The sequence below is a fragment of the Crocodylus siamensis genome, chromosome 6, assembly GCF_052110815.1.
Source record: "Crocodylus siamensis isolate JL-2025a chromosome 6, ASM5211081v1, whole genome shotgun sequence".
NCBI classification, from domain to species: Eukaryota; Metazoa; Chordata; order Crocodylia; family Crocodylidae; genus Crocodylus; species Crocodylus siamensis.
Genome location: NC_143400.1, coordinates 20,152,839 through 20,166,725, shown reverse-complemented (window position 1 = coordinate 20,166,725; position 13,887 = coordinate 20,152,839). Strand labels below are relative to the sequence as shown.

The following is a 13,887-nucleotide window of genomic DNA, read 5'->3' as shown; positions in this document are numbered from 1 at the left end:
CCTATAGCAACCTACACCCCCATGCCCCCATTACTCAGGTCCCTCTAGCAACCCACACCTCTGGGCCCCAGCAACCCATGCCCATAGTTAGCCAGGCTTCTAACAACCCTCACCCACCTGGGCCACCCAGGCACTGCTCCCCCCACCCATGCCCCCAGCCCTGTCTCAGTGTGGCTGTGCATAAGTAGGCCCCTTGCGTGTGTGGCTGTGTGCGCCCAGGGTGTCATGTGTGTGTGCACGCACACAGGGGCTGTGTGTACTTTGAGGGGGGTGGCAGTGTTGTGTGTGCATATGTACAACTAACTGGTTTGGGCTGTACATGTGTTCAAGGGTGTTGGAAATGTGTGGTTGTACATGCCCAGGGACATTGGCCGTGTGTGCAACTGTGTACGGGGTGGGGGGGTGGAGGGTGTGTGCCCAACTAGGTCACTATGGCTGTGTATGCCCAAGGGATGTGTGTTGGATGTGTGTAGGTGCATGTGTCCAGGATAACAACCATGTGGGTGCAACTGTGTGTACATAAGGGCATTGTATTTACATGCCGAGCTAGGTTGCTACAGTTGTGTATCTGGAAGTGTGTGAATACATTATGCATGTGTCTGCGTCTGTATGTGTGTATATAGCCGTATGTGTATGCACACATATTTGTGTGTATGTATGCATAAGTGTGCTGAGTGTACCTGCGCATGCCCATACATATGCATGTCCCCAACGCATGTGCGTATGTGAGCCTCACCGTGGCGCACGCCCTCCTGGATCATGCGGGTGGCGATGGGGGCCTGGCCCTGACCCAGTGAGAGGGCGTGCAGGTGCAGGGCCATGCCCGCCTGCTCTGCCAGCTGTAGCAGCCCTGGCGCTGGGTCCACACCGGGTGACAGCACGAACACCAGCGGCGTCCGTGGCGATGAGTCTTCCAGCACCTGGGGGTGGGGGGGTGGGCCGGGGGCAGGGCTGGAGCACTCACTCCCGGGCCTGGTAAGTCCCGCCCATGGTTGCCAGCTCGACCCCCAGCCCCACCCTGGTAGGCCACATCCCTAGACCCTAAGTCCCGCCCAGCTGTGTGCCTGCCAGCTACACCCCATCCTGATAGGCCACGCCCCCAGGCCTTGTGAGACCTGCCTCCATGCTGGGAGGCCTTGCCCCACATGGCTGCTAGCCCCACCCCATCCTGGGAGGCTATGGCCCCATACCCTGTAAACCCTGCGTCCCACATGCCTGCCAGCCCCACCCCATCTTGGTATGCCAAACCCCCAGGCCTTATAACCCCACCCCACATTGCAAGGCCTTGTCCCACATGGCTGCCAGTCCCATGCCATCCTGGCAGGCCACACGCTCAAGTTTTATAAGCCCCACACTATACATGCCTGCCAGCACCAACCCATCCTGGCAGGCCACACCCCCAGGCCCTGTAAACTTCCCCCCACACTGCGAGGTTCCACCTTAGACAGTTGCCAGTCCTCCCCTCGCATCCTGGTAGGCCACACCTGTCAGCCCCGAAATCCCTGCCTCCCATATGCCTGCCAGCCCCACCCCCTCCTGGTGGGCCACACCCCTATGCCCTGTAAGTGCACCCCCCACATACCTGCCAGACCCTACCTACCTTGTAGACCACACCCCCAGGTCTTATAAACCCTGCCCCCAACATGCCTGCCAGTCCCACCCTATTCTGGCAGGCCATGTCTCTAGGTGTTGTAAGCCCCACCTCCACCATGGCAGGACCCAGCCCAGACCCCACATGCCACGCCCCCACCCCAAGAAGCCCTGCAAGCCCCACCCCACTCACAGCCTTCATGGAGAGCACAGGTGGCTCGACGAAGGCAGAGCCCAGGTGGGAGATGACGAAGGCGCTGACACAGAGCCCCACGCGGTCGGGGCGCAGCGCACGCACCACCAACATCCGCTGCAGCTGTCCGCACGCGTTCTCCCACTCCCCTGCACAGGGGACGGGGTCAGCTATGGTCCTGCCCCTGGATGACCTAGGGATGTGGGCCCGCTTGGCCTTCTTGGGACTGGGAGAACCCAGCCATCGCCTCCTCCCCTGCCCCACAAGGAACCCAGGCATGTAGGCGCACCTGGCAGCAGGGCCCGCTCGGGCCGGGCACTGCTGTACCAGAGGTGCCAGTCGCGTGGGTGCTGCTCGAAGGAGTTCATGATGCCATGGAAGCTCGGCAACTTGTCCAGCTCCGTCACATTGTCCCAGTAGACATCGGGCAGCCAGGACGGGCACGGGTTGTCCATCTGCCCCTCACGGTCTAGCACCTGTGCCCATGCCCGCACCTGTCACGGCTGCCCTAGGCCCCTCACTCCCGAACCAAAGCCCTCTGCCCCCTACCTGAGCCCTGCTGGTGCCCCCCACTCCCAACCCAAAGCCCTCTGCCCCACCGGGCCCTGCCGGTGCCCCTCACTCCCAACCTGCAGCCCCTGCCCCTCCCTCAGCCCTGCCAGTGCCCCTCACTCCCAAATTGCAGGCTCCTGACCCCCTGGTGCTCCTCACTCCTGACCCGCAGCCCCACTCACCACGCCCCCACGCAGGAAGAAGCTGTACTCATCCGTGTGGAGGCTCCCAGCCACCTCCAGGATCTTGGCACACATGTGGAAGCTGAAGAGCAGCTTGTGGCACTCAAAGAGCCCGCGGCAGGCATACCTGGGGGCATAGGTCACAGGGGTCAGAGGTCACTCAGGGTAGTAAGAGTCAATAGTCACCAGGAGGGCATTAAGATTCAGGTGTCACCAGGGTGTCACTGAGACAGGGGTCACCAAGGAGCACTAAGGATCAGGAATTAGTGGGGGCACCTAGATTTAGGCATCCCTGGAGGGTCATCAGGGGTCAGAGGGCACTTAGGGAACAAAGGGCCAGGGTTCACTGTGGGGGATCAGGAGTCACCAAAGCATAGTAGGAGTCAGGAATCAGCAGGTTCACCAAAGGACAAGGGATCGCTGGGATTACCAGGAGTCACCAGGCAGCAGCAAAGGGGGGTCACAAGAGGTAAAGCTTGTGGGTACCCCCAGCCAGAAGGGTGTTGTGAGGGATGGGTGACTGTGTATCAGAGGTAGTAGACACTGGGCACTGTACAGCAATAAGATGGGAGGGGTCTGTGTGGAGGGTGTCACTCCTCAGGCTGTAGCTGCAAACAGTGTAGGTGTGCAGTGTATGCAGGTAGCAGCCGTGTGGTGGTACTTGTGTGTGGTAGAGGGGTGTAGGTGATACAGGTAGCAGTACCTACTTATATAGCTGCCATAGGTGCAGTGTGCATGCATAGAGTGCACACTACACAGGTATGGAGTGGGGTGTACAGGGGTGCAAAAACTGTAGGATTTATAAGCAGCGGTACCTGTAGACACCATAGGTGTGTTGTGGGGATAGATGGCACAGGCAGGAGTACAGTGGCACCTATACATGTGTGGTGTTGGGGTGTAGGTGGTACAGGTGGCACCTGAACACAGTGTAGGTGAGGTGTGGGGATGTAGGGGATACAGGCAACAGCACTCATACACAGTATAAATGTGGCGTGGGGGTGTATGAGGTACAGACAATGTCACCTGCACACAGTATAGATGTGGAATGGGGGTGTGGGGATGTAGGGAGTACAGATGTCAGCACTTGTACACGATGTAGGTGTAGGGTTCGAGTGTGCAGAGGGTTGTAAGGGGTATAGGTGACAATACCACAGTACATGTAGACAGCACAGGTGGGGTACATGGGGCCATATAAGGGTACAGGCAGTGGTATCATGGTGCTTACAGATGGTGTAGATGTGGCTTAGTGGAACCTTGGGGGGGCACAGGCAGTGATACCACAGTACACGTAGACAGCTTAGGTGTGGTGTGGTGTGGTGTGGTGTGGCAGTGCAGGGAGCTGTAGAAGGTACAGGCTGTAGAGGCAGCAGCTCTGAGCTATCTGCAGGTGGCATAGATGTGGCATGGACACTTGCAGGGGGTACAGGCAGCAGCTGGACCTGCAGACAGTGTAGGGGAGGTGTGGGGGGCTGCAGAGGGGTACAGGTGGTTTCAGGGCCTGCAGACAAGTGTAGGGGAGTTTTGGGGGGGACCATGTAGGGTAAAGGTGGTGGCAGGACGTGAAGAAGGTGTAGGGGAGGTGCAGTAGGCCACAGGGTGGTACAGGTAGTGGTGGAACCTGCAGACAGTTTAGGAGAGGTGCAGGGGCCATGGGGGGTAAAGGTGGTGGCAGGATGTGCAGAAGGTATAGGGGAGGTGTGGGGGGCCACAGGGAGCACCTGTAGACGGCATAGGTGTGGTGGTCATTGAGACAGCGGATGCGTTCGTCCAGGCGGGCACCGCGGGGGCTGCGGGCAATGCTGAGGGTGAAGAGCTCCACGTAGGCGTCCAGCGAGAACTGGTACATGGGGTCAATGCGCCCCATGTCCGTCAGCACAAAGAAGAGCACGGCTGCCCGCTGGGCGCATGGCCGGTACGCCTGGTGGGGCACACACATGTTGGGCCCCCATGGTCCCAGGGGTGGGGCCAGACCTGGCCCCTCCTACTAGGACACAGAGGATAGGGCCATTGCCAGGTCCTCCCCTCCACCCCAGGCAGAACCAGGCATAGCTCCTCCCCCTGGGGCTCCTGGGGGTGGAGTCACGCCCAGCCCCTCCCCTTTGAATTCAAGGAGGCAAAGCCACTCTTCTTAGGCCGCAGAGTGAGGCCCAGCCCCTCCTCTCAGACTCTAATGGAGGGGAGCCACCCCCCTTCATCTTAGGGGAGGAAGCCCAGTCTCACTTTCCGGTCCAGGGTAGAGCCAGCCCCTCTCCTCATTGTCCCAGGGGGCAAAGTCATCCATAAGTAGCCCCTCTTCATCAGGCCCCAAGAAGTGGGGCTCTGCCCAGCCCCTACCCTCATCCTCCCCAGAGGTGGAACCAGGCCCAGCCCCACCCCCTCACCTCTCGGGCAGCGTCAATCTTGGCCTCCGTGGCCTCACTGATGGCCAGCTGGTCACTGACCTCACTGGCCGTCACCTTGGAGCTCTGCAGGGTCGTCACCAGCTGCAAGTCGTCCAGCAGTGACCCTGTTGCCTCATTCAGCAGCCTGTGGGGGGTGAAGGGAGGATGTGAGTAGGGGTTCATGGCCCACCCAGGAGCTGGCTGCATCTCCCTCTGGGCCAGGGGGTCCCCGTTACACCCAGCCAGGGCCCACTCCACAGGTGGGCACATCCCCACCTGAGGATCTCATCCTCCAGCTCCTGCAGCCGCCTCTTGCCAACCGCGATATTGAGCACCAACATGTCCTTCTGCTCCTCCAGCTCTGGGCGCTCCTTGCGCACCACAATGCCCAGCAACTGTGCCTCCAGGCCCTGCAGGAGGCCCCACCTCTCCCCATTAGCCCTACCAACTCCTTGGATTAGCTCCACCCTTCCCTTTTGTAGCCCTGCTTCTTGCCCCACCCCTTCCTATACTGACCTTCCTCCTCTATTAGCCCCACCACTCCACAAGATAGCCACCACTGAGGAAGTTGCACCCCCTCCCCATATTAGCCATGCCCCTCTGGGTATTGGCTCCACCTCTCCCCAGGTAAGCTCTGTCCCCTCCCCTCCCCAAGTTACACCCCCACCCTGCCCCCCAAGTCAACAGAGCCCCGCCTGGCCTTCCCCCTGCCTGCACTGGCCTCAATCCCTGGCTGAGCTACTCCCACCTGCCTGTGTTAGCCCCCACACCAGGTTAACCCCATCCCCAAATTAGCCCCACTCCTTCCTGTATGAGGCCCCACCCACTGCCTGGGTCAGCTCTGGCCTACCCCTATTAGTCCCCCAACCCATATTAGCCCCGCCCCTCCTTGTATTAGCTCCACCCCCTGCCCATATTAGCCCTGCCCCCTGCGTTAGCTGCATCCCTACTCAAGTTAGCTCTGTCCTTCCCAGGCCGGCCCCAGCCCCTTCCGTTAGCCCCACCCGCAACCCACTGCCCTACCCCCACCTGCTCCTTAACAGCGAAGTTGACAATGGCAGCGCGGGCAGCTGTCTCAGGTGCATAGTGCGGGTTGGACAGCTTGGTGGTGAGGTAGAGGCGGAAGGCAGGGCTGTATTCCACTTCCCGGTCTCCCAGGCGCAGCAGCAGCCGACCACCTGCCAAGGGCCACGTCAGCCGGCGGACCCAGGTGTCCAGGCCCCCCACACTGGGAAGGGAACCCAGGTATCTGGGTGCCCCGATCCCAGGAGGGAACCCAGGCTTCCCGGCAGCCTGGAGGGAATCTATGTGTCTGGGCCCCTGGGAGAGATCCCAGGCATCTGGGCATCCTGATCCCAAGAAGGAACGCAGGTGTGCAGGCCCCCAGGTGTCTGGGTGCCCCGGAAGGGAACTCAGGCATCTGGCCCCGGGAGGGGACTTGGGCACGCACCCACTTTGGTTACAGCACGGCCCAGCAGGGGTGTGAGTGCAGGGTCGAGCTGCTCCTGCAGGTCATGGATCAGCACCGGCGTCCCCTGCTGCACGGCCCCTGCCAGCACCCCCAGGTAGTCGCCCTGCAGGTCCAGGATACGCAGGCCCTGGTGGGGAGTGGAGGGGCTGGGGGTGGGCCTGCTGCCAGGGGCGGGGCTCTGGGCAGCTCAGGGCTGCAGCTGGGGGTGGGGGGAGGCATAGGGGAGTGGATCGACTCCCATGTCCTGCCCAGTGGCGCCTGACTCCATATACCCTGACCCCCCAATGCCCCTTGACCCCCCCACCCAGTGCCCTCTAACCCCCACCCAGGGCCCCAAGCCCATATCCTGTGACCTCATACCTCTACAGTGCCACCCTGACCTCCCCTCAATTCCCCAGCCCCATACCCTGTGACCCCATACCCCAATCCCCAGTGCTATCCTGACCCCTCATCTAGAGCCCTCTGCCCCCATCCAGTGCCCCCTGATCCTACAGTGCCACCCTGACCCCCCAGTACCCCAATCCCATACCTTGTGACCCCATACCCTGACCCCAGGGTGCCATCCTGACCCCCCACCTAGTGCTCTCTGACCCGCCCCAGTGCCGTTTGACCCCATACCCCGCAAGTGCCACCCTGATCCCCCAGTGCTCCGACCCCTACCCAGTGTCCCAACCCCATACCTTGTGACCCAATACCCCCTGACTGCCAGTGCCACCCTGACCCCCACTCAGTGCCCTCTGTCCCCCCCAGTGCCCTCCTGACCACCCCCGACCCAGTGCCCCAATCCCATATATCCCCTAACCCTCCAATACTGCCCATACCTCTGGGTGCCCCAGTGCCCCCCTCCCAGCCCTATCCTTGCCCCCCCGACCTCACAACCTCTGACCCCTGTCCCAGTACCTTATCTGCCTCCATGTTCTTGATCCACTTGGAGGCCTGGCCCTGGGGGTCAATCATGAGTGGCCACCTGGTGCCAGGGGCAAGAGATCACATGTAGCCCGGAGCCTCCCACAGCTGGAGGTCCCACAGGCTCCCCCCGCCGAGCTGGCTGCATGGCCAGCCCTGGCGAAGGCTCTGTTCTACCCAGCCATGGCCCACCCCAGAGACAGCTGCATTTCTGCTGAGTTACAGGTCCCTGTTATATGCAGCCGTAGTTCACCCCAGAACTGGCTACATCTCAGTGCTGCGGGGTCCCTGTTATACTCAGCTGTGGCCAACCCCAGAGCTGGCTGCATCTCAGCACAGAGGAACAGGTCCCCGTTATACCTAGCTGCTGCCATCCCCAGAGCTGGCTGCATCTCTGCTGAATTACAGGACCCTGTTATATGCAGCCATGACCCACCCCAGAGCTGGCTACATCACAGTGCTGAGCAAGAGATCCCCATTGTACCCAACAGTGACCCACCCCAGAGCTGGCTGAATCTCTGCTAAGTAACAGGTCCCTGTTATATGCAGCTACGCTGCACCCCAGAGCAGACTGCTTCTCAGTGGCAAGCAAGAGGTCCCTATACCCAGCTGCCCCACCCTAGAGCTGGCTGCCTCTGCCCCACCCCTCACCGGGTGCCACGGGTGACAATGAGCCCGTTCTCGGTGGAGAAGGCATCGGAGGGCAGCCCCTGCAGCGTCCAGGTCCGCACCGTCGGCGGGGTGGCCAGGAAGCCAGGCAGTGAGAAGCGTGGTGAGCAGGGCACCTGCTCCTCCCGGATCTGTTAGGCAGCCTGTGAGCAGGTGCCTGGCCCCCCAGGAGCACCCCTGCCCCACCAGCACCCCTGGGGGCAGGGAACGCCCCCAGGTCTCACAATTGAGCCCCAGGCAGGATCTAGCCTAGGGGAGACAGGGTAGGGTGTGCCAGCAGGGGGCTCCCTGGGCAGGGCCTGGCACATCTGGGCAGGGCCTGGCACCTCCTTGACCTGTGACCCCTGCCCTTGTGACCCCTCGAGCCCTGCCCCCTGGTCCTCTGACCTCTAGCCCGACCCCTGACCCTGTGACCTACCCCTGGCTTTGTAGCCTTGGCTTTGAGCCCATGACTGATCCCTTGCCCCTGTGACCCCCGACCTATGACCCACAGCTCCTGTGACCCCATGCTCCCAAGACCTGCTCTTGTGCCCCCACAGGTCCTCTGACTTTTAGCCCCTGTGAACCAGGCCTGTGACCCCCCAGTCCATGTACTGCACCCCACCCCTATGACCTTATGACCCCCAGCTGGTGACTCCTGACCCCATGACTTCCATTCCATGACTTCAAAGCCCTGTGACACCCAGTCCAACTCCAACAACCCAATGATCCCATCCCTGTGATCCATGTGACCTATGACCCCCATCTCCATGACCCACAACCCCCATGGGCCCTATGACCCTTAAGTCCATGACTCCAATGACCCCATGATCCCCCGCACCTATGACTTCTAACCCCCAACCCGTGATGTCAAGACCCTACCCATGACCCACAACCCCCATGACCCCCACCAGTGACCTCTGACCTCCAGCCCATGACTCCAGTGACCCCATCATCCCCAGCCCATGACCTCTAGCCCCCAGCACCTCAAAACCTCTACCCATGATCTCGTGTCCCACAACACCCATGGCTCCTATGACCCCTGCCCCTGTAGCCCCATGACCCCCAGTCCATGACTCTAATGACCCCATGATCCCCAGTCCCCATGACTCTGTGACCCCTATGACCCCATGATTCCAAGTCTCTATGACCCCCACCCATAACCCCACGACCCTGCAGCCCATTACCCCATGACCTCAACCCCTCTGCCTCACTCCCTCCATCATGTCATGCCCCGCCTTGAGCACCATGTGACCCCTGCCCTCGTGATGTCCGACCCCCTGACCTGCTTCATCCAGATCTGGGAGACGATCTCGTCACGGTAGTTGGAGAGGAAGGGCCCCATGTAGGACAGAAAGGCAGCAGCCAGCAGGCAGTCACCCACCACGTAGCCCAGGTCCTCGTCCAGGCCCTGCCCAGCTGGGGGTCAGCATGGGGGGCACAGGCATCCCCCAATGCCCACCCCCGGGCACCCCACCAAGGCAGCCCTGGAGCTGGGGAGGTGCCCAAGGTCTACACTGGCACCCTAGGGTGTCAGGGAGGTTGTTCCCACCTGCACGGTCTCTTCCCAGCGGGCCTTCTCGCCCGCAAGCCCTGACACCAGCTTGTCAGCCCGGTCCAGCTTGAGCTCCATGTCCTCAGAACGTGCCCGTAGCTCCTCCTTCTGTGCTAGCTTCTCCTCATACTCCTGCTTCAGCCGCTCCAGCCTCTCTGCCACCTGTGCAGGGACTGGGCTGCAGTCAGGGCACAGGGACCAGGCACTACGGGTATCCCCTCTACGCTAAGCAGGCCTGGTTGTGGTTGGGATGCAGATGAGAGACTTGCCAGGCAGACGGCAGCACCCGCCCCTGGTGGGAAAGGCAAGTACTGCAAGCTAAGCAGGTGTATCTGTAGGCAGGAGCTGGATAGGAGACTGACAGCAGGTACTGCAAGCCAAGCAGGTCCTGCTAGGGTCATCGTGATGGGAAACCATCCACTGTGGAGCAGCAATAACCCCTTGTGGCCACTAGGTGCCCTACTGTGCTAAGCAGGCCCAGCTGCAGTTAGGACATGGATGAGAGACTGCCAGCAGGTGACAGCACCCGGCAGAGAGGGAAAGCAGGCACTGCAGGTGAATCTGTGATGTCAGAACCTGGCTGGGAGACAAAGCTTTGGGGAATGCTGGCCCCTGCCAGAGGTGGGGAGCTGAGGCAGGTAATGCAGGCCCCCCCCCTGCTGTGCTAAGCAGGTTCAACTATGGCCAGGATATGGATAGGAGACCACTTATGAGGGAGCAGCAGTGCCACCTCCCCCTGGTGCCCAGCTGCTCTCCCCATGCACAAACCTCACGCAGCTTGGCCTGGGCTTCAGCCTGTGATGCCTGCTTCTCAGCAAGCTGGGCTGCGGCTGCATTCATGCGTGCACGCTTGGGCTCCACCACACGGTAAACGCGCCCATACATCTGCCAGGGGAGATATGGGGTGTCTGCCTGCCCTGCACCCAGGTGTCCAGGCACTGCTTCCCCTCCCAGCCCAAAGAGAGAACCCAGACATCCAAGGTCCCACCTGACCCCACTCCATTTCCAAGTGCCTGAGGCCCCCCTCTCAGCACAGAGAGAGAGGTTCCCCCTAGCCCAGCCCCACCCACCTCCATGGCACGGACCCACATGCAGAGGGACTTGGCAGCCAGTGAGACACGGCCCACAATGTCTGGCTGGAAGTCAGGCTGGGCACAGAAGCCCCCAATCTTCTTGAGCACCTTGTCTGAGATGTTGTCCTTGTCAAAGTGAATCAGCTGCTTGATGAAGGTTGGCTCACCTGGGGTCAGATGGGGTCAGGCTCACCTCCTGGCCCCAGCCAAGCCCCACTTCTTGCTTCCAAAGCTCTGCCCCCACCCTTTAACTACCCGCCTCCAAGCCACAGGGCAAAAGCTATAGGGCCCTCCCCTCCATTGCAGGGCTGGCCCCTAACCCTTCCTGCAGCCACTAGTCCCACTCCCCAACACAAGTCCAGGCCCCGCCCCCAATCTCACCCTCTCCTGAGGCCCCACCCCATTTAACCCCCCCCCACATCCAGGACTTGCCCCTCCAGGCCCTCCCCCCCATCCCTCAGCCCTGCCCCAGGCACTGCCCACACTCCCCAGGGCTCCATTCCCAGCCTTACCCTCTCCTCAGGCCCCCCCCCCCTTTCAACCCCCCCCTCCATCCTCTCCCCAGACCCTATGCCCCAGAACCCACCACATCCAGGGCCCGCCCCTCTAGGCTCCACCCCCACCCCAGGGCTCCACCCCCCACACACTGAGCTGGCGCTTGGCCTCTGCCCAGCTGGGCTCGCTGCCACGCAGGATCATGACAGCCTGCATGACGGTCTCCACCAGCCCCGGCGGGCGCCCGTATGACTTGATCTCTGTCATGTCCTTCTTGTTCAGCGACTCCAGTGCCTGCAGGGCAGGGGACCGAGTTTGTGGGGGCCCAGGGGGTGGAGACTGCAGAGGGGGTAGGGCCTGGATAGCTGAAGGGGTAGGGTTTGGAGGGGGCAACCTATGATGCATGAGGGGGGTGGAACTTGTGATGGCTAAAGGGGCGGAGTTGGTAGAAGAGGTGGGGCCAAGGGGGTGGAGACTGTGGAGGTAGAGCCTGTGATAGCTGAGGGGGAGGAGTCTGTGCAGGGAGCAAAATCTGCAATGACTCAAGGTACAGAGTCTCTGGAGGGACGAAGCATGTGATAGCTGAGGAGGCAGAGTCAGTGAAGGTGGAGCTTGTTGGCTGAGGGGGTAGTGTCTGGGGGGGGCAGAGCCTGTAATGGTGGATGGGGCAGTCACTAGAAGGGTGGAGCCTGTCAGGCCTGAGAGCTGAGGGGGCAGGGCCTATCGGTCCTGGAGGTGGAGTCTGTGGCAGGAGAAAGGGGTGGAGCTTGTGACTTCTAAAAGGGGAGAAGCCTGTTAGACCTTGGGCGGAGCCAGTGACTTCCACTGGGATGGAGCCTGTGGCCTCTTGGGGCTAAGCCTGACAGCTGAGGAGTGGAGCCTGACAGCTAGGAGGAGGCAGAGTCTGTCCTCCGGGTCCCAGAGGCTGGCCTATCACAGCAGAAGGGGGTGGGCCTGGGGGCAGGGCCTGTGGCCTCCCTCAGCCCCTCCCCCCACCTCCCTGCAGGCACCTTCATGGCCTCCTCCAGTGCGGGCAGCGCCTCTTCTAGGTCCTTCTGTGCGTTGTCAGCCAGCGCCTTGCACTTCACCTCCTCGGCCGCGATCTTCTCGCTGTTGGCTGTCACCGTCTGGGGGGAAGGAGGGGTCAGTGGGGCCTGGTACCCTCCCTGGGGTGGGTGGTGCTCAGGCCTGCCAGGCTGGCACTGCCCGAATCCCCCAGGCTGGCACTTCCCAGACTCCCCAGTATTGGCACTACCCAGATCCTGCAATATTGGCACTACCCAGGCTGGCACTGCCCAGTCTCCCACCCCGGCCTGGCGGCACCTTCTGTTGCTCATCAGCCTCACGCTTCTGCTGGACGATGACCACCAGGTACTCCTCGCACTGGCGCTGCACTTCAGCCACGCGGCGCTTGGCATGTGCCAGCTCTGCTCCCATGGCCTCCACCTTGGCGCGTGTCTCGTCGATCCGCGCCAGTCCCGTGCGCAGCCGCCCAGCCTGCTGGCCCAGCTCCTGCCGCTTCTCACCCAGCAGTCTGCGGTGTGGGGGGCACAAGGACATCTCCCATGACGCACTGTGGCCCCCTTGGGGGTCATAGGCCCTGGGCTGGCCCCGTTTCCCATGATGCATTGCTCTAGAGGGAGTCAGGAGGGGTCACACAGACCCTGGGGGATGGAAGACGACATCTCCCATGATGCAATGGGGCACCATGGGGATTTTGAGGGTCACAGGTCGTGGGCTGGGCCCGTGTCTCATGATGCATTCCTCTAGAGGGAGCCTGGGGGGCTATGGGGAGGGGCTCAAAATATGCCCACAGGCCTCAGGAGGGGAGGTAGTCTCCCATGATGCAATAGAGCAGCTCCAGGGGACTGTGGGAGTCATAGGCTGTGGGCTAGGTCTCCATGTCCCATGATGCCCTGCTCCAGAGAAAGCCTGGGGAGCTTGTGGGAGTGTCATTTCTTAGCTGCATCTCCCATGATGCACTGGGGTGCCAGTGCCCAGGTGTCTTGTGAAAGTTGGGGGCCCTCCCAGGCAAGCTCCGCTCACAGCCCAGCCAGCTCCATCCCTCTCCCTGTCAGCTGCGCCTTGGAGGAGAAAGCCAGGAGGCTCATGGGAGTGGAGGGGAAGCCAAAGCCCATCTTCCATGATGCACCAGGCCTCCCAGGAGACACTGCTCCAGAGTGGGCACCCTGGTGGCTCATGAGAAATGTAGTCCAGGAGCTGGTGCCCTCCTACTCCAGACACAATCTATCTCCCATGATGCACCAGACCCACCCCTGCCCATAACTGCCAGGGGGACCGGGGGGGGGGGGGGGTCATCTGTATCCCAGAATGCACTGAGGGGGCTCATCCCAACAGGACACAAGATCACAGTGAGCCCTGAGCCCTGCTGATACACCTCACTCCCCACCCGCCGCCCCCTGCCCCCCTCAAACCCTGCCAGTGCCCCTCACTCATGACCTGCAGATCCCCTGGCCGTTCCCCTCTATGCCAATGCACGCACTGCCAGGCCCCGCCCACCCCCTGGCCAGTTCCACCCCTTCCTAGGAAGCCTAGCCCCCTCACTTCTTGTAGCCCGAGACCAACTCCAGGTAGCTGCTGGGGGTGACGTAGTTGTGGCGCCGTATCTCCACCAGCATCTTCTGGGAGTAGGTGGCCACAGAGCCATGCACGGCCGTGAAGATCCGTGCCACCTTCCGGGCCATCTGCAGAGCACAGGCACAGCTGTTGGGGCACTGGCAGGGCTGGGGGGATGCGGCAGGGAGCAGCGGGTTGGGAGTGAGGGGTACTGGCAGGGCTGGGGGAAGGTAGAGGGCTGTGGGTCAGGAGTGAGGGGCACCA

The 13,887-nt window shown here is 61.7% G+C and overlaps 1 protein-coding gene across 1 annotated transcript in view; it reads right to left on the bottom strand.

The window, feature by feature from the left end:
* The window catches only part of DNAH2 (dynein axonemal heavy chain 2), a 96,082-nt gene that overhangs the window by 8,314 nt on the left and 73,881 nt on the right, over nt 1-13,887 (bottom strand). Inside the window, exons 60-78 of the mRNA XM_090052287.1 lie at nt 13,612-13,751; nt 12,370-12,580; nt 12,057-12,173; nt 11,199-11,340; nt 10,549-10,718; nt 10,247-10,363; nt 9,476-9,640; nt 9,209-9,334; nt 7,927-8,075; nt 7,270-7,336; nt 6,349-6,496; nt 5,928-6,076; nt 5,175-5,308; nt 4,899-5,043; nt 4,236-4,435; nt 2,518-2,644; nt 2,073-2,259; nt 1,784-1,932; nt 737-920 (exon numbers count right to left, since the gene is read on the bottom strand). Coding sequence (XP_089908413.1) covers nt 737-920; nt 1,784-1,932; nt 2,073-2,259; nt 2,518-2,644; nt 4,236-4,435; nt 4,899-5,043; nt 5,175-5,308; nt 5,928-6,076; nt 6,349-6,496; nt 7,270-7,336; nt 7,927-8,075; nt 9,209-9,334; nt 9,476-9,640; nt 10,247-10,363; nt 10,549-10,718; nt 11,199-11,340; nt 12,057-12,173; nt 12,370-12,580; nt 13,612-13,751 — 2,827 coding nt within the window. The remainder of the gene's footprint in view (nt 1-736; nt 921-1,783; nt 1,933-2,072; nt 2,260-2,517; nt 2,645-4,235; nt 4,436-4,898; nt 5,044-5,174; nt 5,309-5,927; nt 6,077-6,348; nt 6,497-7,269; nt 7,337-7,926; nt 8,076-9,208; nt 9,335-9,475; nt 9,641-10,246; nt 10,364-10,548; nt 10,719-11,198; nt 11,341-12,056; nt 12,174-12,369; nt 12,581-13,611; nt 13,752-13,887) is intronic.